Source organism: Diaporthe batatas (genome assembly GCF_019321695.1).
Source record: "Diaporthe batatas strain CRI 302-4 chromosome Unknown Contig00028, whole genome shotgun sequence".
NCBI lineage: Eukaryota > Fungi > Ascomycota > Sordariomycetes > Diaporthales > Diaporthaceae > Diaporthe > Diaporthe batatas.
This window is the reverse complement of record NW_025408575.1, coordinates 245,983-269,178: the sequence shown is the minus strand read 5'-3', so window position 1 is coordinate 269,178 and position 23,196 is coordinate 245,983. Positions and strand designations below refer to the sequence as shown.

Here is a 23,196-nt window from a genome sequence, read left to right as displayed (position 1 = left end):
GGGCACCGTCTGATATGATGTGTATCATGGGGCACATTCGGACGGGACAGGTAAAACTAACATAAATACATTATTAGGAAATCGTCTTTCACCTTTCAAGCTCATTAAGTAGATAGCGTTGAAAAAATCAATATGTGAATATAATTGTGAGCCTTGGGAGCCTTGTGATGCTCCACAGACGACTCCAGGAGGCTAGTTGAGACCGGCCGCAGACCAGAATCCGTCGACACAAGTAGCCCATCACTAGCCTACGCCAGTTTTGGGCAATCAGTCACGCGGAGAGCGATCTAGTTGCACAAAAGCCTCTTACTTGAATATAAATAGACCTGATGGCTGCAGTCCCGGCTGACTTCTCATCATCCCACATCCACACACACACACTCTCTCTCGAAAAAAAAGACTATCTGAAGAAATCGCAAGATCACACAGGCCCTCGAAGAAGCCCTCGCCACGATACGACTGAAGAGACCACAGCCACAATGCAACCAACTTCTTCAATGGGTGATGAATACGAGATGTACGACCAACTGGTCGCAGGTCTCAGCTACCGACCGCGGACCCCGGCGACGCAAGTGGCTTTCCACGTTATAAACACTATCGTGGCCCAGAAACTAGGCGACGTATCGCAAGCAATTGTGCGCAGTGCTGCCGACGCCGTATTGGAGTACCTAAAGGACGAGGATCTCAAGGACTCTGCCAAAAAGTTGGAAATTGACGATCTTCTCGGAGCCACTCTGAGTCCGGAGGAATTCGACGAGCTGGTCAGCCTCGGCAAGAAAATCACGGATTACGATGAGGAGGATTAGCCGGCAATGTTGACCAATAACGCTTTGTGACTGGTCTACGACAACGTTTTCTGCAAGTGGAGGCTGCCCGTCACCCATCCAAAACCCAATACCAGTCTTTCAATCATTCCAGGAGATTGGTCACTCACCCAGAATCACATTACCAGTCACTTCACAAACACGAGGGCCCTGCATACCAGTCACGCCTCTTCCAGGTAGTCCCGCCCGTCGTTCGACGCCACTCTTGTTCTTAGCCACATATAAAATAATATCTGAGCCACAAAAAAAAAAAAAACTTTGATTTCAGGCCCAGAAGCTTTCAATCTCCACCGAGGCGTATCATGAGCATGTCTACACCCCAGCCTGGAGTAAAAATTGGGACGACAGGAAACACAGTCAGTCGTGCTAATAATAAACATTCAAGCAAGTAATTTCTGCTGCGACTGCCCGGGATCGGTTGTCTGCCCTTATTGTGCCTCTTGTTGAAGGTGCCTAAAACAGCTTTATTACTAGAAAGACTTTTTTTGTCGCGTGACTGGACCGGACCACGCACTTCCTACACCACACCACGAATGTCGGCAGAGTTAGTTGTTGAAGAAACCAACACCGCCGCGCCGGACAGGTTCAAGTAAGAACCTTAGAAACAAAGACCACGGTAGCCACAACGAAGGCGAGCCGGACGCACAACGGCCTGAATGCCTGATCCACGCCAGAGATCGAAGTTGCTGCTAGTAGCAATCGGACGGCCACCGTCGCAGGATCAATACATGTGTCACATCCAAGACCCCAGCGAGCGCACGCCGTGTTCCGATCCGTTCTGCGCGGTTCCAACGACCCGGCCGCTCGCGGCGCTGAAGTCGGCAATGGTCGCGGCGATGTCGTCGCAGGCCGCGCTGTACTTGGCCTGGTCGTGATTGGGCCGTGACCAAGCATGTAATATTGATACCCTACTGTTGTCGCGCCGGCAAAGGTCTCCTCCAATGTGCTTCCATATTCGACTTACACGGCTCGTGGCGCTGCCGACTGTTAGAACAGTTCCGCTGGCCTGGGACGGACGCACAAAGAGGCTGGCCTCACGGATCTCTCGCTCGCCGCGCCCGTGGCCTGTGCCAAGGCCGTGGTCGCCCGAGGGGAATCTCACACCACAGCTGGGAAGGCACATGATGGACGAGGCGGCGGGGACGTTGTTGAGTTCATCAGCCCGGTTCGAAGATGCGCGTCCGATGTGGGCAGCCCACAGGTCGGGGGCGGTGCAACAGAGGATAGCCGTGGCATCAGGGCGGGCGGTGCCGAAGACAGCCGCCATGTGCCGGCACTCTCACGGCGCTGCTATATATATCGTTTGGTCAGCTTGCTGCCCTGTATTTATTGACGAGTGTAGGGCGCGAGTGTGTTGCCCTGGGTGTGGACGCTTCGCTGTAGCTGGGTCGATCGACGGGTCCCAGGCCGAGGACCAAGGGAACGAGATCGTCCGTCGTTGTATTGTGCCCCTTGACTGCCAATCTCGATATGTGTTTCTTGCCCCTGTCCTCGGTCCTTGGTGCCGGGCACTTGCCCCTCCCTTCTGCCGCCACACGAATCTGGTTCCTGCTGGACTTGTGTCCAATCCAAGATTCCTAACTGAAGTGACTCGGGAGTCGAAAGCGAAAGGGTGAGGCTTGGATATTAGCGATTCTACCCAAAGACCAGCCTTGGACTATTCTTGTAACGCTGATTGATATTGAACCAGGTTTCGCGGAGACACTGGTGGTTATGATATCGATCTTTTCACAGTTGGTTATTGAGGAGCCCCTCACCGTTCGTGTTTATCCCCCCAAGGCTATGACTGACATCCTCGAGTAGGAAAGCACAAGTTCCAAGGTCATGCCATGCCACCTGCCCAAGACTCCGCTGGGTAGATTCGATATCAGGCAGCAGCTGTGTACGCGATCACCAGCCGCCTCGGCCACCTTGAAGCCCGTCGCAACTGGCGCAGCGTGAACGCAATCAAGAGTTGGAGCAATATAGGCGAGTCCACTGGGACAGGCCCAAGGCTCTCTGTCTCATAGAGGCTGACGCCTCTTTGCAGAACGCCTCCTCAAGATTCCCGAACTTCATTTCTGTGCGCGGCCCAGCGGTCGTCACCTTTGCTGCGAGGCAGTGAACCTGGTCCGACGACCTACACGCGCCTGTCACTAACAGGCACGGGTTGTTTGTCAAAAAGAGACCCACAAAATACATGTACAACTCAGTGGGCTCGAGTTTCCGGGCAACTGGATAACTTCTGAAGCTGGCTTCCGAGCAGACCCGGGACCGGGTCCAGTGCGCCGAGAGAAAGACCATCATTCAACACGGTGCTCGGTGTGCGCTGGCACTACGGAGTACGGGTTGGAGAATAGAACAAGATCAAAAACGGGTCATCGTCACAAGTCAAGCTTTGACCTCGTTGAAGCGAAACCGAGGCTCGTCGAGTCACGCTGCTTCTTGCAAGGTCCACGCCCGGAAGCGCTGCAACTCTGCAAGCAATCCTATGGGATTGGGTTCGACCAATGTGCTTGTGCGACGAGAACGGTCATGGGCTCAGCGACCCCTGCTGGCCATGCCGGTCAAGCTGGTTGAGGTGACCGGTCGACAGCGGCACGGAGGCGCAAATGCAAGCACAGCCTTGGGAACGGAGACAGATGGGTTGAACGTAGGGGTCCCGAGGCCACGATCATCCAATGATCAAAGCGCACAGCGGGAAGCAAGGTAAGATGGTGACAACGCTGGCATGGCCATTGGGTAAAATATTGCCGTCCCACAGTGGTGCCGTTGACGCTTCACGCAATTCCGTAAGATGGCCGAGGGCGGCCGCGGAGAGGTGGACAAAACTCGGAGGAGGGCCGTTGGCTCGATGTTAGTGCACATGCCAGGTAGCACCGCTAATAATGAACCCAGGACGGCCAAAAAAGGGCCACAGAGAGAGAGCACAACGAACCCCACCCCCGCGAGCTTTTTGCTCTTGGCCTTTTGGGGGTGTTGGTTAAGTGGCCCGAAAAGGGAACCTCTGTTGCCAAGTCGAGGGCCCTGGCACGCGCACATGGAAGGGGGAGGCTCAACAAATCGGGGTTCCCAACAAATCCCACAGCGTGCGCAGATCTGTCAGGACCCTGCAGCAGTAGCTGGGGAAGAAGACAGCAAAATTTAATACTCACGCCCGGACAGCGCTCTGCCAACACCGGGTCAATGCCACCCGTCACCTGATAGATTTCCCCTTGAGTATGGCGCTCGTCTGACATGGCATCATGATCTGTCGACACCACGGGCAAACTCGCAAAAAAAGAGGCGACGATGCTTATTTTGATGGGCGCCGGTTGGGCGTTGAAGGAGGTTCAAAGGATCCAAGGCTAAGGGACACAGGAGGGTCGTGAAAATAAATCCTGGTCCCCCACATTTTCGGTTGGAGGACCCCTGGAGCCTCTCTCGACGGACGGATAAGATAAGATGGGCTGCAGCCAAAGTCAGCAGGGGAGGAAAAAAAAAGTTGCGGGAGGTGTGTTTGGCATGTGAGAGAGGGCAGGTCAATGCAAGCTAACCAGGCCTGACCTGGCCTGACACAGGACAGCGTCACGGCCCACGAACGGCGGCAGTGCTAATAAGGCACAACGCTTTCGAGTTTCGTCAATCGCGGGATGTCGCAGACAAAGGTTGTTCGTTCCAAGGCTAGAGCTGCAGCATCTGTTCCCGTGATGACGGTGATCCGCGATCGGGGGAAAAGACGGCGGCAGCAGTGAACCAGCTGCGGGACGATCCGGGCAGCAAGGAGGCCTATGATACGCCGTTGGCCCCCTTCAGCTGTGGTGGTCCCAGACAGCCTAGCTTTGTGTGAACGGGGCTTGCATGTGATATCGCAGGTAGCTTGGAGGAGCTGCTGCAAGTGCAACAGTGCTGCTGGTGGTGCTTGCTGCGGTACGTTGTGAGGCTGAGACGGCAATGGCCTCCTACGGGAGGCGGTGAGGGCGTCAGGGAGGTCTGGAGCAGCGTCTGCCGAGACACCAATTTTCGTAGGGCGGCCGGTGGCAACGCACAGAGACATCGGATGGGGGTCTTCTGTCTGGCCAGTGTGCGGAATCCAAAATAGGAGAGACGCTAGAAGCTCTGGGCTGTTTTCCATCCCTCGATCGAAGTGTGGCCCACGGCCACATTGATAATTTGCCTCGCTGTTAGTGGCAGAGTGGCAGAGTGGATGCGTAATTGAGCCGTTGATAGGGTCGCAGGGTCGATGCTCGCAAGCTCGTTTCGGCAGTCTGCTGTTGATGTGCGGTGGCGAGAATAGGCGAGACGCCAGGACGCCAGACCCTGCGATGGAGCCTGTCAATGGACTCGTTGACTCGGTACTGTGTAGACCAATGGAGAAGCTCGCCCAAGCCCGTGACGATCAGCATTGGACAGGCTGACAGGCTGGTACGGAGTAGAGGACCAGCTGTAGCCAGACAGCCAGATGGAACTGATGGACCGAGGGGAGATGGCAAGACGGCAAGCAACCAAGAAGGCATGACATGTGTCAGCTCCAGCTCGACGTGCAGGTGCAGACACAGTACTCGAGAGTGACTGACTATGCCTCTGATGCTCACCTCAGCGTCAGCATCAGCACCAGCACTGGTTGTTGATTCCGCCCGTCCGTTCTGGCAGTTCTGGGCCGTTTGTGAGAACGGTGTGCCGGTACCGTAACCGCACGGGGGTGCACCTTCCATCGTGTGGTCTGTGCCGCTGGATTGCAGACCCTTTCTGACCCTTTTGTCCATTACGGATACTGCCCAAGGCTGAAGAAGAAAGGGTGACCGAGACACAGGCAGCCAGGCCGGGAATTGAAACTCGAAGGGCCCCCACATGCATTTTGCCATCCGGCCGGGGCGATCCCCAACAGAAATAAATCCCTGGCCCGGGATGATCGAGCCCCCAATTGCTGCAGATTTCTCTGCCAGCACGGATGGGTTTGCCGTGCAATGGAAAAAGAAACATGTAGTAGCCTCGTAGCATACACAGCACACATGCAAAGGGAATCACAATGGGACACGACAAGAGAAGAGTGGCTGGCTGGCTGGCTGGCTGGCTGAGCGGTTGACCGTGGTTGACTAAAAAGACGGGGTGTGAAGGAGGAGGAGGGAGGAAGGAGGAGGGACCCCTGTTTAGAGAGCCCGGGCGTACCTGAATCTAAAAGTATACCACCCTCCTCTACAGATCTGGCTGGTCCAGGGTTGTACCTCGATACATGTGTGTACCCTGCACCCGCGCTACTACACGCCAAAAGAGGACAGACCTGGCTGGCTGCCAAACGGCACACCGCACCACACACTGGCATCGGCACTGGCACCCAAAGTATGGCACAACAAGTTGGAAGTTTTTATCCTGCTCGTTCCTGCCGCCACTTGTCGGTACTGTACTTTTCCCTCCCACGCTCTCAAACATCCTCGGCCCAGCCGTGTGTCTAGCCTAGCCTCTCCCCTATTCACCCAATTTATTATTCCTCTCTCCCGGAGCCGAGACACCACCCAAGTACTCTGCTCTCCTTCTTCGACTGGCCCCTCCCTTCCCCCTACACTTCCCTCCCTAAAACCTAAAACACCACACCGGCCCTGCCACGCTTTGTCTCCCTCCTACAACTAGAACCCTTTCTTCGAGACACCATCGGTCACACACGGAGTGTTCCTTGGTGCCTCAGTCTAGTTCTGGTCCTTGGTCCCTAGCTCGGCCACACCAAAAGAGCACCGGCCCAGCATCAACACCAACCGGCTGCTGCCCGTCAGTAATAAAATATACCACCACACAAAATGGCTTCCACAGCTGTTCCCTCCAAGGGCAACCCGGCCCTGAGGAGGACAATCACATCTACCACCTGCGACTCGGACTCTGCTCCCTCAACCACCGTCGCCTCCCCCTCCGACTCGCCACGCCCCTCGCCCTCGTCCACCTCGCTGTCCTCCATGGCCTCGGCTGATGCCGTCAAGGACAAGGCCTCGTACGGGAAGCTGATCGACTCGTACGGCAACCCCTTCGAGGTCCCAGATTACACCATCAAGGACATCCGCGACGCCATCCCCAAGCACTGCTTCGAGCGTGATGGTGTCAAGGGCATGGGCTATGTCCTCCGCGACATGGCCTGCCTCGCCGCCACCTTCTACCTCTTCCACAACTTTGTGACGCCCGAGAACATCCCCTCGTACCCCCTCCGCTTCGCCCTCTGGGGGCTGTACACCTTCATGCAGGGCCTCTTTGGCACTGGCCTCTGGGTCCTTGCCCACGAGTGTGGCCACCAGGCCTTCTCCCCCTCAAAGCTGTACAACAACGTCGTCGGCTGGGTCCTGCACTCGGCCCTGCTGGTCCCCTACTTCTCGTGGCAGATGTCCCACAGCAAGCACCACAAGGCCACCGGTCACCTCGAGCGTGACATGGTCTTCGTCCCCCGCACCCGCGAGCAGCAGGCCACCCGCCTCGGCAAGATGGTCCACGAGCTGTCTGAGCTGACCGAGGAGACCCCCATCTACACCCTGCTCATGCTCATCGGCCAGCAGCTCATCGGCTGGCCCAACTACCTCATGACCAACGTCACCGGCCACAACTACCACGAGCGCCAGCGCGAGGGCCGCGGCAAGGGCAAGCACAACGGCTTCGGCGGCAGCGTCAACCACTTCGACCCCCGCTCCCCGCTGTACGAGGAGAAGGATGCCTACCTCGTCGTGCTCAGCGACATTGGTGTCGGCCTGACCATGACCGCCCTGTACTTCCTCGTCCAGAAGTTTGGCTTCACCAACATGCTCGTCTGGTACTTTATCCCATACCTCTGGGTTAACCACTGGCTCGGTGAGTACTTCCCCATCCTGCACCCCCCCGCCCTCTTTTGCTTCTCTTGCACCATGTTCCCCGGCGGAACTCGTCATCGGTGTGGCGTTGATTGGGTGGTCCGCTCGTTCGGTTGTTCGCATTGTTTCGGAGATGCTAACCCTCGTCTTCTTTACAGTTGCCATCACCTTCCTGCAGCACACCGACCCCTCCCTCCCCCACTACACCGGTGAGGAGTGGACCTTTGTCAAGGGCGCCGCCGCAACCATCGACCGCGAGTTCGGCTTCATCGGCCGCCACCTGCTGCACGGCATCATCGAGACCCACGTCCTGCACCACTACGTCAGCACCATCCCCTTCTACAACGCCGACGAGGCTACCGAGGCCATCAAGCCCGTCATGGGCCGCCACTACCGCGCCGACGTCGCCGACGGCCCCATCGGCTTCATCAAGGCCATGTACAAGAGCGCCCGTATGTGCCAGTGGGTCGAGCCCTGCGCAGAGGCCGAGGGCCCTGGCAAGCACGTCATGTTCTTCCGTAACAGGAACGGTCTCGGCCAGAAGCCCGCGAAGCTGGCCCCCGCCAACTAAGTTCCGAATGGGCTGGTCACGACGATGGCTGAGGCTGACAGCAAGAAGAGGGCCTCGCGTGGCTGGGGAGGAGTCTCGATTAGAGTTTCGAATTCAGCTTCATCTTTTCGCTTCGATACGACGCGGTCGGTTCCTTTGCCGAGGGGATGAAGGTGGCAACCAGTTTACTCGCTGCCTGCTACAGTCCCCTTCTCTCCCCTCTTTGACCATTCACACAAGGCGGCCGACACCCGAACACGGGATGGCCGAGAGGAAGAGAATATAACTCTGAAAAATTGAGTATGTTCACAGAAGTAGAAGATGCGAAGAAAGAAGAGAGCAGTTGGATCGGTATTGGGGATGGATCCGCGGTGCTGTTAGAAGCAGAGAAAGTCTAGACAGGATTGATGTATCCAAAGCATGAAAGAAAACAAAACACAAGTTCATAAAGACAGAGACGGGACCGACCCGGGAGAGCCTGAATAGAGAATTATCAAACATCCTTGAGCAGGTGTCCTTCTAAACTCTTTCCAACGCCAGGGTGGTAGTGGCAGTGGGGTCCAACTTCAGTACGAAGCTCTTATCATGTGATAGACCCCCGTAGGTGTGGGGTTCAGCCATGGCGCCGGCCTCCGTAACGAAATTTCGAGGCACGACCAGGTAATTCGTATCGCTGTTGTAGGTGGACAGACGTGTAAAGTTGGAAATCGGGAGGGGGGAGACAACGAGAGGTAAGAAGAAGGTGCGGGGGCAGACACGAGACCTGCCTGACTAATAATAAGTGCGGATAGATAGCACGCGACACCTGTTCACCCTTTTTTACCCATCCTTCTTGGCCACCAGCACCGAATTGTCCCCATATTTCGATTTGATGATGACAGGGTTTTGGACGGAGGAGTATGGGTGGGTGGTAACCGAGTACATGCAACCCATTCCATGTACAGTATGTACCCCGGATCGCCGCAGCGGGCGGAACGGGCGGGATGACGGGTCGCTCCGAGGACCCCGGCGGGCGGGCGGGAGGGAGGGAAACTTTGTCGTACTCGCCCAAGTGCATTAGGTGCGTTACCGGCCAGCCGGCTTGCCTGCCTGCCTGACCTTACACGTGGATGTGGTACGTGGGTGGTTTTGTACCTGTGTCTTTTTTGTTTTGTCGGGAGGGGGCTTATTGGTTCATGATGGCAACTGTGGTGTTCGAGATGATGGGGAGCTCGGGAGCCGTGTTCTTTCTTCCTCTTTTGTCGACGGGTAGGTAACTATGTCATCCATGGATGGTGGGTCCTCTGCTCCAAGGCTCTTGGTTTGATATCCTCTATAAAGAACGGTTTCTTTGGTCTCTTGTTTTTCTCTGTTCCGTGGCCCCGGGAATCCAAGAGTGATGCCCCTGATTATGTGAGAGCGTTGATTAGGTTGTTTAGTAGACATGACCACCCCGACGTCGTTTCAGATTCAGTGATCTTTTTTTTTCTCCTTCTTTTCTTTCCCTCCGCCCCGTCACATCACCAACTTTCACCTCTCCAGCTCCACATCCGCCACCGTACCCCCGCCGTGGCGGTCCAGGCAACACTATACGGACAACGCTGCATAACACGGGCTAGCTCTGTTCCAACTCCTCATTCTCCGCTCCCCACCTCGATTTTGCTGAGAGAAGTAGGTCTGAGACGTCAGGGGTAATAAGTAGTCATCCCGTTAAGGGTGTTCGTTCCTGCGTGCCGCCGGCTTCTGCGCAGATCCCGGGTTGGCTCTCGTGATCACGACCCCCACCCGGCAGTAGAAGCTCATCGTACCTTTCAAGTCTGCGTTGATCTGATTTTTGATATTGCGTGTCCCCTTCCGGTATCAATTCTTTGGGTCAATTGTTTGTTACTTGGAAGTGACGACTGAGGGACCCCTTGATACGTACGACGTAGCGCCACATACCAACATCGAAAACAAAGGGGTACAAGGCAGTGCTGATTTGTATCTTTGGTCTGGTAGATCCGTTTCTTTCGACGAGGGTAAGCCAGATGAATGTTAATATTATGATATGAATACCAAGCAGGTTTCCCTCGTGTGGTTGTAGTTTGAACGTGTGTTCATCCCATATCAGCTCGCTAGCGCACGCAACTGTGAGAAAGGCACGACTCATACTCTGCCGAATTCTTACCGACGGTCGTGAGAACGCTCGGACTGGACGATGGATGGCTACTCTGGGGACTTTTCAAGAGACCGCGAGCTCCTACACTACAATATCTGCTCATCAATTGATATCGATACGTGACTCCCAATCGGGCTACTAAGGTAGTTACTGAAAGCTCGTAAAAGAGGCACCCGTGTGACTGTAAATGGAACATAAAGGATGTAATTATTGCCTGCAACCGGCAAATGTCCAAATATCAAATAACTAGGCCTCCCTCGTTCCGCTCCTTGCGTCAGGACCACAGGTCGTCTCACGACAGTCCACAACAGTCTTGACCGAGATGGCCCCCAGCGGTATCTCATCAGGCCCTACACTCCGGCTCCTGCTGACCTGCGTCTGACATCCGATTCCATAACCCCCCTGCGAGGGCCTCCATCCCCTGCCATCCCATCTATCGCGCCCAGCCTCGACGTCCTCGTCCTGAAGATACTCCAGCGAGTCAAACGACGACAACTCGTACCCCGAAGCCCGAAAGGTGCTCGCCCGGTTGTCGCTCCTCACCATACCCTCGCGGCGAGCCATGCTGCTCGGGGCCATCGATGACCCGCCGATCGTGTTTGACGCGGCGCGGCGCTTGCTGTTTCTGGCGCTGCTGCTGCCGCCACCGGTGCCGGCGCTACCGAGGTACGATGCGAAGGAGCGGTAGAGTTGCGAGGCTAGGAGCATCGTCACCAGCGGCCGCATCACCGGGAGGCAGGCGCAGATGATGGCCATGTCGGGCTCGAGGGTCATCCACAGCTGGGGGTAGAATATGCTCACTGGCAGGAACGGGGTGATCATCAGCATTGGGGGTTGACCGTGTTAGATCCGGCATGAAATCTGTTGAGCGGGAGAAAGGGAAATAGATGCAGGGAAGATAAACCCACTGGCAAGATCCAGGTCCCCAGTCGCCCCAGCCCTCACCAGCTCTAGGTGGTAGTACATCCTCACGCCGCTGGCGGCGCAGACGCCGGCGCCGAGGAGGAACACGCTGCCCAATGCGATCCTCTGGCTCCGCGGCAGGTGTAGCTTTGCGACCTCGAAGGTCGGCAGGGAGAGGATCATGATGTCGATCAGGATGTTGGGGATGATCATGCCGAGGCAGTAGCCTGTCTGTGATATGCAGTCGCCTTCGGTTTCTATGGACGGGTCGAACGCCTTGCTCATCGGCGTGCACTGGAAGACGTCGACGAGCACGCCGGCCGTCGCCCACATGCCCGTCAACGCGGCGAGGACGACACAGCCACGCTTCATGAAGGCGGTCGGGAACAGCCGCCAGTAGAGCGCGAGGATGCTGAGCTTCGCTGTCAGAATCGTGCTTGCGTAGATGATCTGGCCGGCAAATAGGAGCTAAGTTTGTGGCGCTCTGTTAGCAAGCATTGTGATCTATTCTATGTGGTGCCCTCTAAGCAAAGCCCTTACATACTTTGAGGAAGTTTCCCAGCCAGGCCATTGATGGGTCAGCATCTCGATTTACTTCGAAGGGCGTCCCGACTCCTCCTATTTCCACGCTCAGAACAGATACAGTATACATGCCCCAGACTAAAATCAGTGAGGCGAGAATGAACCAGTCGTCGAACCAGAAGCCTGTGCGCCGGAAATACCGCAAGGAGAAGCGAACACCAACAAAAGCAGTGACTAGTACGGCGACAGGCGTGGCGACCTGGATTAGCCGGGGGTCCCCTCGTACCCGTGAGCCGGATGGCATCTTGTGAATTGTTCCAGCCGTGGTGGCAGGTACACAGACTCGGACTGTGGATCTGGTTTCGAAGAAAAGCCCCTGGTCGTCATGAGTAGGCTCACAAGCACGCCCGGGCGTGTAGCTTCAGATGTTGGAATATGAGGCAGAAACGAGCACGAGCTACAGAAACAACACTCAATAGTCGCTTCTGAAAGGACCACCGTCACCCAGAGAGTGAGTGACTCAAGTGATAGAAGAGTAAAAGGCAATGCGGAGCCGTGCCTCTGTCGGATCGATAGGTGGTCGTCCAACAAATGCGCGCAAATGAAATAGCAAATGATGGGGAGGCTTGGGCAAGAGCCCCAGGCCAATCGCCACTCGACACGGTCTTGCGAATGTAACTGGACGACCGCAGATCCCGATTGGCAGCTGCTCAGCAATACTTTCAAGGTTCCAAGGTGCTGAGATGATGGGAGCTCGGTCCCGAGGAGGAGATTCTTTGTGTGGATGAGAGGCACGGGTATGAAATATGATAGGCACTTAGTCGTTAGGCCCAAATTAATATGGGTGACTCTGGATCAGCAGCAGATCATCTGCTGCAGATGTAACAAAAATATGCTATCCTACGCCGGGACGTGTAGGTGGTCATGGTGTTGGAGGCGGGCGAGTCCGCATCTGGACGCTGACACCCGTTCGTGGACTGAGCTTGGCTTCAATTTCGTGTGCTACCGCACAAAAGCCCTCGATCGGCACGGGCACACTTTGGTTAGGTGGTCAGAGGGATTTCAAAAGGACGCATATATGTGTCAGGCAGGTGCGCAGCACGCTTACACACGTCGCACACGCAGCCGAGTTACTTCGCAACCCCCACAACATGCGCCTGGCCTCATTCGCCAGGTTATGTCGATCGCCAGCAGCAGGCTCTATGCTGTGTAACACAGAGACCGGAGCCTTCCTCCTGAGGGATTTGGCCCCAGGTTGGGCATTCTGCTGTCCTGCCTTTGACTCGCGGAAGATTTTCCTATCCTTGACTCAGGATCCGACAGATTTGAGATATTTGAGGCTCTTTTTCTTGTTGAATGCGATTTCCTCGGGATTAGTCGGCCACGCCGCAAGAGTACATGGACTGGGTGAGCACCGCAGCCGAGGAGAAGAGGATGGAAGGGAAGCATGTGACTGATCTACGGTAGTATTCTTGAGGATTCGTCACTGCGAATGAAGTGATTGTGCAATTCGAGGGCAGCATTTTGATTGTTTATTTCTACATCAGTTCCGGGGAGGGGATACAGATGGCTTGGGAAGTGCCGCGAGGTGAATCGAGAAGTGGATATTTTGGTTTAACTACACGACACCTTCATACAGTAGTAGTAGACAATCGAAGACAAAAAACATAATACCAATATTAGTAGTAAAACTATAAAATATATAGTCTTAGCCTTATTACATATAGAAACTTGGCCCTCTACCCCTAACACACACACACACACACTCCCAAGAAAACACAAAATGAGGAAAGAAGACCCTCGCTAAATAAGCTAATACTACAACCGCCATTCAAGCACATAGATATTTCCCAAGGGTTAGTTTAAATCCGAGACATGACTTGATGTAGCAAAGGCTCTTTCAAGTCTTGAATCTTCGTAGGTTTTGGAGTATACTCAAGCATGTATCTGAGTTGAGTGTAGCAACTCTAAAACCCAGTAAAGTCCCTATTTCACTCTGCTGTGCCCTGCTGGGATGCATTGCACTTAAAAATCAAATTGACGCTGTAGAAAAACGAGTCTTTTGTCATGATAAGTGGAAGAGTGCACACAATGTTGCACAATGGTGTCACTCGGAATCCACTATAGCTAAATAACCGCACGTGGCCATCAGCTAAATATAAAGAGATCACACCTACTAAAATAGAGAGTATACTTAAACCTTAAGAGATAATCTTTTATAAAATAACCTTTTATAAGATAACTTTTTATAAAATAACCTTTTATAAAATAACTTTTTATAGAATAATCTTTTATATAGTTTTATTTTTATTTTATATATATTTAAAGATATATATAATATCTTTATATAATAATAAGCACTTTATAGGAATAGTAGGCTGCAGTGGATTAGTTATTATAAGTAATGGTAGATCCGTGTATATGCACAGACTATGCTTAGTTAGTAGGTCTAGCTAACCTATCTAAGTGCTTCACCGCCTAGTTAGGTAGACCTCTAACTATTACTAATATATACTACTTTAACTATTATTTATATATAAGTTAAACTAATTAATACTAATTAGTTATTAATTAGCTTTTAATAATAAAGTAAATTATTTAAGTTATTTAAATATTAAGTTTTTTTAAAGGATAAATTAATAAGATTACTTTATTATTATAGTTTAAAAAGGATAAATTAATAATATTATTATTACTATTATAGCTTAAAAAAGGTAAAGTTTAGGCTATCTAAGTATAAATTTAATTATTAAGTAGAACCCTTTTATTAAATAAGTCTTATAACTTTTTTATAATAACTCTCTCTCTTATAACTAATAATTTAAGCCTACTTATTAGACCTTTAAACTAGTATTTAGCTATCTACTAGTTAACCTATTTACCTACCTTTATATTACTTAAGTAATTAATTAAGTAAGTAACTTTTATATATTTTTTTAACTTTTCTCTCTTTCTTTCTTTTTTATAATATTTAAATAGAATTACTTTAACGTTATAATTACTATAGTTTTAAATTTTTAAAAATAAAATTATTTATAGCTAGTATAAGTATATATTAATATTTTTATTAATATTATTAAAAGAAGTTTAAGTTTAAGAATAAAATAAAGAAATATATTAATAATATCTATAAGGAGGAATATATAGTTATTAAGTTTAATAATAATAAAGTTTAATAATTTATTAATAATCTTATTAATAACTTACTTTTAAGTAACTACTTTAATAAATACTTTTAATACTTTTATAAAATCTTTAAAACTAAATTAAAAAGTACTTTAAGTAAATTAAGTTAGAACTTTTTAAAAACCTTTATAATAACTTTTACTTAAATAGTATTTATATTAAATTAAATATTAAAATACTACTTAAAGCCCTTCTTACTTTTATTTAAATATTTTACTTAAATAAAGAGGAGATACTATAACTATTTATATAGTTAACTAAATAGAAGATAAGACTTTCTAGTAAAATTAAAGATTAATAAAGTAAGTAATAGCCTATATAAATAAAGTAGTGGTATATTTAATAAAGAGGAATTATATTTACTATAAAAAAAGAAGAAACTATTAGAAGGGACTAACTAGTTAAATATAGTTATAGTTAGTAACTAGTTAGTAATAGCCTAATAAGTAATTAGTTAATTAATAATTTAGATTTAATTTTATTTATTAAAGTAATTTAAATTTAAGTGATTTAAATAATTTATAAAATATTAATTTAAAGTGTTTTTATAACGTTTAAATTAAGTAAATTATAATTATATATTTAGTAATAATTTTAAGTAATTTAATAATTTAGTTTAAAAATTACTTTATTAATAAATAAAGTTCTCTAATTAACTAAAAGAAAGGAATATTAGACCTTAATTCTAAAAGATTAAAAAGTTATTAATATAGAAATAGTAGGCTGTAGTAGATTAGTCACTATAAGTAATAGTAGATCCATATATATATATGGGCCACACTTAGTCAGCAGGTCTAGCTAAACCATCTAGGCGCTTTACCACCCAGCCAGGCAGACCTCTAACTATTACTAATATACACTACTTTAACCACCACTTATATATAAGTTAAGCTAACTAATATATTTAAAACTTAGTGTTTAAAAAAATATAATATTAATAATAATAATTATAATATAATAAATGCTTATAACTTTAACTTTATAATATATAAATAAAGTTAAAGGATATTAATATATAATTTAATTATTAATTATTATATTAAAAGGGAGAGGGATTTATTAGTTATTTAAAAGGTTTTTTTATAAGTTTAAATAAGTGGATTAAATCTAATTAAAATCTATTATATTAAGTTTTAAAAGGTATTATATAATAAATACTTTATAATATAATCTTTTATTATTTATAATAAACTATATTATATACTTTTATAATATTTAATTATATAGTTAAGTTTTATTATATTAAATTAACTTTTTAATATAAATAAAAGTTAAACTTTATTTTTTATATTATTAATAGAATATACTTTATATTATATTAAATATATTAAGTTTATAAGTATAGTTCTATTTTTTTAATATAAATAGTTAGTTATAATAATTATTTAATATATAATCTAATTAATTATTATTATATTAAAAGGGAGAGAAACTTACTAATTACTTAGAGGGCTCTTTTATAGACTTAAATAGGTGGATTAAGTCTAATTAAAGTCTATCGCGCTAGGCCTTTAGGGGGTATTATATAATAGGTACTTACTGTCTTAATGATAATAATCTTTTATAGGATAAGCTTTTATAGGAAAACATCCTGTGGGATAACCTTAGAGGATAATTACTTGTGGTTTGGTGCTAAAGTATATAATTTGTTCTCTAAGTTCCCTGGTATGGGTGTACCCTCCGTTTTGGCGGGTGCAAATATCCGATCTCAATATGAAAGCTCTCTTTGAATAGGTCATCAAGCCTTATAACCAGGGCATCATCTGTACTTGTGTCTTATCCAGCCAAGTCACACGAACCTACGTTCAATTTGAGAACACTGCCCCCATTGTCGCTGCAGCCCTTCGTGTAGGACGTCTCCGTGCCTGACGCCGCGGTATCTATGCAACACTAGGTATACGAGATCATGTTAGCTGTGAGTTTCTGGAATCACCTCGTGTTGCAGATTTGACTTGGAACTTGCCCCGGAGAAGATGTTGAATTTTGCGCCGACCGCGCCGCAGATTCCCGCCGAGTTGCTAAGGCTGGAGGAGTCCGCCGCCCGGCAGAAGAAGCTCGTGCCTGGCTCCTTGGGAGGTGTGACTGTTGCTGACGTCGTTTCGGACGATCGGTTCGGGTCTGTTGGTGTTTGTCTGCGAATGATTATTCTCCTCATAAGAATATGTGTATTTCCTTCGTTGCCATGAATTGTAGGACCGATAATGTCTGATACTTACGCAAAGGCGCCATATCCCGCGGCGAGAAGGGTGAGAAAGCTGGTGGAAAGCATTGTTGTTTTTGGTGGCTGTAATTTCGTGCGCAACTTAGAGCAATGGTCATTCGTCCTTCATGAAATGACTTCCAGGGCATCCCTTTTGTATAAGAATTCCTCGATGCATTTGACCCATGGAAGCTGGCTTGCAGGCACCGCGCGCGACTGGGGCAGGGCATGAGTCAGTCCGTATCAAGTATATATAGAGCATCGTGTGACAAGGCTTGGCCCAGACAGACTACCTAGGCACACGCGGACTTATTTCGAGCCCATGAGCCCGCACTAACTTTATACACCTGGCTTGGTTCATAATTCTGGTACGCCATTCATCTGGGCATCTCTCTGGCCGAAAGGCGGGATTGTATCTTTCAGATTTGCCGTCCATCAGAGCTCATCGACAAATACATGTCGGCATCCCAGACGGACCTAAGCATTCAAGTCGTCAAGAACATTGAATCCCGGGTTAACCCGCCACGGGGTTGTACGAATCAAGGCCGCGAACCCCGTCGTTACGTTTTATCACATATCAACAACACCCTTGGCTGGGCCTCGCGTCGGCGAATCGAACTACCCCTCAACCAAAAATCCTTTCCAAATTATGGGCTTCTGCGGAAAGTGGTCTTGATCTTTTTTAGAGAGCTAGGGTAGCTTGAATTCATATGACCGGCAGACGGTCCTCATTTATCAGGCGAGAAGCGAAACTGAATCCAGTTTTCATGTCACCTCTTGTGTGTCCGAACAGAACGGCGGATTGGGGATACAGCGTCACTGAATATAAGAGCATCGCGGCAACCCGTGGACTCAGATGCATGTATGAGTTGTGTTTATTGGCAAGCGGCTGAACTGCTAGTCAAGACAGTTGAACCAAAATCACATGTTGAAGCAACAAACTCAACGCGGTACCAACTACAGGCTTCCCAACCCGCGAGATCACATCTCTCACCAACCAATCCCCAACTTAAGCTGGACCATCAGACAAAATTATCTTATTGATGGCGTCAACTACCCCGCTCGTGGCGGTAAAGTAGGGAGAGTGAGCACTCTCAAGAGTGAAGGTGCGGACATGATGGCCTGCCTTTTCCACGGCCTCAACCATGCTCTGCTGTACGGCATAAGGGACAGCCGCGTCCTTCGTGGTGTGGATATAAGCAACCGGGATCTCTCTCCACGCCTCATTCTTTAGAGGTTCTGTCATAGCTCTTCCATTCCAGCGGCTACAAGTCTGGATATACGCCTCAATCTCGGACTCTTCAATTCCAGGCTCCCTAAGACCCAAGAACGGTTCATGTTTGGAGTCCCTCAGAACAATGGTTCCATCTTCGGCCATATCGAACAACAGGTGCGCATCATCCGCCGAAGCGCCAAATTCACAAAGCTTTCCAAAGGTAGACGTTCCCTTGGGCAGGGCGAAGGCGGCCATGTAGACCAGGGCGCTGACGCCGCCCTCCAGGCCTTGGGCAGAGCGAGCCTTGAGGCCAAGTCCACACAAGGCATTGCTCATGAGTTGACCGCCCCACGAATGGCCGATGGCTACGACATTGCGCCCTGCAGTGACAAGACCCTTGACGTAGCTGCGGATGAAAGCCGTGTCTTCCGCTAGGCCTGCGGTTGGTGGACGGATTTCGCTGTTCGTGGGAATTTGAGGGACGTGGACCTCGTAGCCGTCTGACTCGAGCGCAGTGGCAAGCTTTCCGTAGCTCTTGGGAGTCCCGAAAGCTCCAGAGATGATAATGATTGCTGGTTTGTTGGACATGGTTAATGCGGCCGCGGACCGTGATAATGTTACCGCTCTTGTGGTGATATCTATTATGAAGAGTCCCCGAAGTTCTAGGACTGAAGTTCTGAATTCTCAATGAAAATGGCGTACAATAAGCTAGATACTTGTGACGATCTGGACCACAAATCTGCATCGTGTTCTAGTACTACCCATGGCCCGCCTTATAAGTTAGGAACTTATGAGCGGAATGAACCATAAGCACTAGAACCAATGCGGAAAATGCATCAGGTGAGGGATCTGGAGCTGCCAAGCGGACGAAGTAAAGTACTTATGAAATCTTACTACCAACATACCAACATGCAATTGGACCTAGAGCTGCTTTGGAAATAGTTATGGAATCCATCGGAGGAGTAAACCCCCCAATAGTATGCATGGATAACCACATGTTGTTCTAATCACACTAGATACATCCTGCTTTACCATGATGATCGTACTATCCAATGTTCTCAATCGCCTTGTACCAGCGTCTGGATCCATTCCGAAATCTATAATCGCGATTTGAGTATCATCATACTGCGTCGTAGTTTGGAGTTTTATCAAAAGGAAGCACGACTGCAATCAGACCCTCGTTTCCCTCGCCCTGTTGAAAGATGTTGGCTATTTTCAAGCCGTAGCTTTCTATGAGTTTGTACCACTCATTCTCGGTACACACTTGAGAGGAAGCAAGGGCCATCCTGAAAATTTCCAGGGACGTGTGTTGCCAGGCTTCTTGCTCATTGGCGACGACCTGTGAAACTTCATCAATACCTGGGTATTAGTGTCCATGCAGAAACGCGTGATGGATCGAGTCTAACGTCGCAAAGTATCCCAACGTAGGACCGCCATGAGCAAAATGCTAAAACGATGCTCGAGATGACATTTTTGGGCACTTGCGCAGTCTCTGATAGAACTTCTGGAGTAGCCCGGCTACATAGCATCTTTCAAGTGGTTCAGAATGCGACACTTGTCATCCTACCAGTCGTATAATACAGACCGCATGAAGTATGCACACCCCCCCGTGATTGGCTGCCTGGTAAAGAAATCGTGTGGTTACAGCTCAGAGCAAACTCTCGCTGTGGTATCGTCGTATCCGTCGTCGTGGTGGGGCCTGCGTACTAGGTTCAAAGCCTAGAATGTCCTGGCCCAGGATTTGATCATTGCGCTTTTTTGTTCAGATATTTTCAAGGACTCTAAGACAAGCTTATGAGCATGCAGATGGTGGGGCACTGGCAGCTGACCCGGGGACATACTCGATTGTGAAGGTACAGTCCCTTCTACCCGCCCCCTGACTTTCTGGTACGACGAAATGACAGCTTATGGCCAGTATGAAATAAAATGCTGAATGGAGAGCCCGACCTTTGGAGACAGCTCTGGAAAATAGAGAAGATTTGGTCCAGTGGAAAGAAGTAAAATATGGGAGTGATACCCTTGAACAGCCACAGGGGACGAGCGCGTCATTGACCCTGAGCTAGCTGCACAGGCAAGCGATCATTCTTCACTCTAAAATACGTATGAAAACAATGGAAATCAGCCAAATGCTCTCAGCGATACACCTGTATCTTCTCTGGCCAACCCAGCTTAGAGCATTAGCGACGGGCCAGTCCACGTTGAGACAACTCCAGTGAATTGAACCGTAGCAAGAACGCACTGCAGGCCACCTGTAGAAGTCTCTGGCAAGCTCGGCCCGCGACTCGCTCCGCTGAAGACAACCCGAGAGCTGGAAGCACTCACAGGAGTGAATGTTGATGAACTCAGGTGCGATCTGTGTCTGTGCGCCCACGCACCCATGTAGCCATGTACCCATGTACCCACACTTCGTTTGCTTACATAAGCGAGCCGTTTGGCTGCACCTCAAGTGCTCATTCCCGTTCCCGTTCCCCAGCCACCCAGTTTCGCGCACGGGCCAACAAACCTGCCAGTCACGTTTTCTGGTGACTCCAGCAAAGTCACCTCCTCCCAAGCGACTGCATCGCATCCAGCACTTATCATTATCAGGTCGCTGGCCAGCCGCCTCCACCATCCACCATCCACCATCCTCAAACCAGACAGACTGCTTGACCTCGCAAAGGTCAACTGGATCTGGACCATTCCTTTCCTCGCACACGCACCTCAACTCCTCCCACCTACCACCTCTCGTCGCATGCCCTCCCCCGTCCCTCCTCTCCAGCTGCGCGTCGCGTCAAACCAAACGTCAAATACCCCACCGCACATCGGGGTAGCACTCGACGACTGTTCGTGGTCCGCCCCCATTAGCCAAGCTACAGAGGTCATACGGCTTCTGGGCGTGGGCGGGGCCTTGGGAAAGCTGCCTGTGTTGCGGGCGTCTCGCGATTCTTGCACCTATACCGACCAGGGTGTGACCCTGGGGCGATAGGAAGGGGCTTTCCAAGTGCTGCCGGTTGGCGAACCGCGACAGTCTGCTTGTGCCGTTTGGTTCTTGATACGACCTCCCAGCTTGGAGAGTCGGGACCGCTTCGTTGCCTGCGAGATTGGAGTCCTCTGCCGGTGTCAGCCCTCGGGCCTGACGCGGGGATCTCACGGTCGACCTCGCTGATCCACTGATTTTTGCCTGCTGATGTGCTCATAGGGACGACGCCCAGGACACCGACATGTCCGCCTCTTCGCCAGCACCGGCCGATGCCCGCGAGACGGCGACTCCGGTGGCTGCTGTACTGGAATGGGCTGGACAAGATGGTCAGCCGTGCTATCTGAGCGACTCCGGATCCAATCCCGTGACCGTGACAATCGACCTCGACCGCGCCTCCAAGACCGCCCTGCTCAAGATCCGAATCCAGCTCGAGCTCCGCAAACCCGTGCCTGGGAAGACGAGTCTCTGCCTGTTCATCCCACCCGAGAGAATCCACTCCGTTGCCCTCGACTCTAGCGAGCTGCCTACCGAGTCCAAACGTCTCCAGTGCCACAAGCTTGTGTGCCTGCGGCTGGAGCTGACGAGTGCGGCTGACCTCGCGGCGCGCGACTGGCCTCTACGTCCGAACAACAAGGTTCACGGTGCCGTGCTGGACTCTGCTCAAACACTTGCCCAACAAACGTCTCTCAGTCTACACGTCCCAGATACCGTGTTGGACAAGGCCCAGCTGGACTGGCTCTGTGACTCATTGTGCCGCCATGAGCTACACACTGGAGAACCGGCTACGGAAGGCGGTGGTATCTACGAAGGCCAAGATGGCAGGATCATCAGCCCTGAGCTGCTTGCTCCCCGGAAAGGAGATACAGCCGAGGGCCTTCCGTCATACGAAGAGCTCGAGGGTCCGCCGCCGCCGCCGCCAATAGTGCCTCCAGGCCAAGGTAAGACGGACTGGTCTCCATGCATGAATGTGCTTGTACTAATCCACATTCAGAGTCCGAGTCTGCCTCCAGTTCCAAGAAGAGAAAGCTGAGCGGTTCCGCCACTGAAAGCGTAGAAGTTGGGTTCATTGAGAGGATCTGCAGCAAAATCTTTACGGAGCAGCTGGGACAGATGGAGACCCGCATGAAAGCATGGGTGGACCAGCGGCTGACGGAGCAAGAGAAGAAGTACGACGAGAGGCTAGACAGGCTCGAAGACGAGATCCAAGACATGGACCGGCACGTGGACGAGCGGGTGTGGCTGGAAGTGGACGACCTCCGGACGGGCATTCAGGAAGACTTTGACCAGCTGAGGGCCGAGACGGAAGATTTCATCCAAGAAGAGAACAGGAACGCTGTTGATGTGATTAGGAAGCAGCTGTCGGAAAGCGACGTAAACATCGTAGGAGGGCGGCTAGAAATAACATGATGCATGCTGCTCCACCTCGACTTTGCGCATCCAAACTGTGCGGAATCGCCTCGATGATTCTTGACGCTCCTGTCTGCCCACGACAGACAGTCACCCGGGTCTGCCTCCAATACCGATTAATCGCTCGTATGAAGCGAGCAACCTGGCAGCCCCGGCCCCACCCAAAGGCTGGGCCGTTCCGCTAAGATCCTTGTCGAATGAAGGAGCTCCAGCTCCGAGTCGAGTGGGGCATGACAGCTGTCGCAGCTCGGGGTGATGACGTCTTGGGCAGTCGCACATGGGGAATTGTGAGATTTGCATCCCGAAGAACCTGCCCGGTTTCCAGGATATTTCTGCAACCAGAGCTGACCAAATATGGTTGCCAAACAAACAGTTCCAGTCGGACATCTCTCTGCGCCCTTCAAATGGTGGCTAGGATTCAGACAGACAGGCAGGCCACTCGGGCGGCTGAAGGAGCCTTTCCTGTTCCTATCGCAGCAACGAAACCACTCCTGCAGGCTGTGCCTGTGCCTG

General features: G+C 50.3%; 6 protein-coding genes across 6 annotated transcripts; 2 read left to right on the top strand and 4 right to left on the bottom strand.

Moving 5' to 3' along the window:
* Nucleotides 1–1,557: 1,557 nt before the first annotated feature.
* Nucleotides 1,558–2,091, bottom strand: KVR01_013524 (uncharacterized protein; the record flags this gene model as incomplete). The annotated part of the gene is made up of 2 exons (XM_044793787.1): nucleotides 1,558–1,689; nucleotides 1,789–2,091. The coding sequence occupies 2 exons, from the start codon at nucleotides 2,089–2,091 to the stop codon at nucleotides 1,558–1,560; spliced, it is 435 nt and encodes a 144-aa protein (XP_044637452.1).
* Nucleotides 2,092–5,962: 3,871 nt separating this feature from the next.
* KVR01_013512 (uncharacterized protein) lies at nucleotides 5,963–9,122 on the top strand. Its single transcript, XM_044783356.1, has 3 exons — nucleotides 5,963–7,604; nucleotides 7,762–8,884; nucleotides 8,945–9,122. Exons 1-2 carry the CDS (start codon nucleotides 6,575–6,577, stop codon nucleotides 8,172–8,174), a joined length of 1,443 nt encoding a protein of 480 aa, XP_044637440.1. The 5' UTR covers nucleotides 5,963–6,574; the 3' UTR covers nucleotides 8,175–8,884; nucleotides 8,945–9,122.
* A 1,414-nt stretch (nucleotides 9,123–10,536) lies between these two features.
* KVR01_013519 (uncharacterized protein) lies at nucleotides 10,537–12,230 on the bottom strand (the record flags this gene model as incomplete). Its single annotated transcript, XM_044784449.1, has 3 exons — nucleotides 11,738–12,230; nucleotides 11,199–11,661; nucleotides 10,537–11,090 (listed from the first exon to the last, which is right to left on the bottom strand). The coding sequence occupies exons 1-3, from the start codon at nucleotides 12,017–12,019 to the stop codon at nucleotides 10,537–10,539; spliced, it is 1,299 nt and encodes a 432-aa protein (XP_044637447.1). The 5' UTR covers nucleotides 12,020–12,230.
* A 4,447-nt stretch (nucleotides 12,231–16,677) lies between these two features.
* On the bottom strand, nucleotides 16,678–17,170 carry KVR01_013538 (uncharacterized protein; the record flags this gene model as incomplete). The annotated part of the gene is made up of 3 exons (XM_044791599.1): nucleotides 16,678–16,791; nucleotides 16,865–17,033; nucleotides 17,118–17,170. 3 exons carry the CDS (start codon nucleotides 17,168–17,170, stop codon nucleotides 16,678–16,680), a joined length of 336 nt encoding a protein of 111 aa, XP_044637466.1.
* Nucleotides 17,171–18,110: 940 nt separating this feature from the next.
* On the bottom strand, nucleotides 18,111–19,128 carry KVR01_013542 (uncharacterized protein; the record flags this gene model as incomplete). The annotated part of the gene is made up of 1 exon (XM_044789574.1): nucleotides 18,111–19,128. The coding sequence occupies exon 1, from the start codon at nucleotides 18,903–18,905 to the stop codon at nucleotides 18,111–18,113; it is 795 nt and encodes a 264-aa protein (XP_044637470.1). The 5' UTR covers nucleotides 18,906–19,128.
* Nucleotides 19,129–20,811: 1,683 nt separating this feature from the next.
* On the top strand, nucleotides 20,812–22,964 carry KVR01_013558 (uncharacterized protein). Its single transcript, XM_044789733.1, has 2 exons — nucleotides 20,812–22,214; nucleotides 22,268–22,964. Exons 1-2 carry the CDS (start codon nucleotides 21,518–21,520, stop codon nucleotides 22,681–22,683), a joined length of 1,113 nt encoding a protein of 370 aa, XP_044637486.1. The 5' UTR covers nucleotides 20,812–21,517; the 3' UTR covers nucleotides 22,684–22,964.
* The last annotated feature ends 232 nt before the right edge of the window (nucleotides 22,965–23,196 follow it).

Excerpts from the sequence above, each read along its gene's own strand:
- KVR01_013512 (XM_044783356.1), top strand. The coding sequence starts at position 6,575 with ATGGCTTCCACAGCTGTTCCCTCCAAGGGCAACCCGGCCCTGAGGAGG. Across the intron at positions 7,605-7,761 it reads CTGGGTTAACCACTGGCTCG|TTGCCATCACCTTCCTGCAG; the intron begins GTGAGTACTTCC and ends TCTTCTTTACAG.
- KVR01_013558 (XM_044789733.1), top strand. The coding sequence starts at position 21,518 with ATGTCCGCCTCTTCGCCAGCACCGGCCGATGCCCGCGAGACGGCGACT. Across the intron at positions 22,215-22,267 it reads AATAGTGCCTCCAGGCCAAG|AGTCCGAGTCTGCCTCCAGT; the intron begins GTAAGACGGACT and ends ATCCACATTCAG.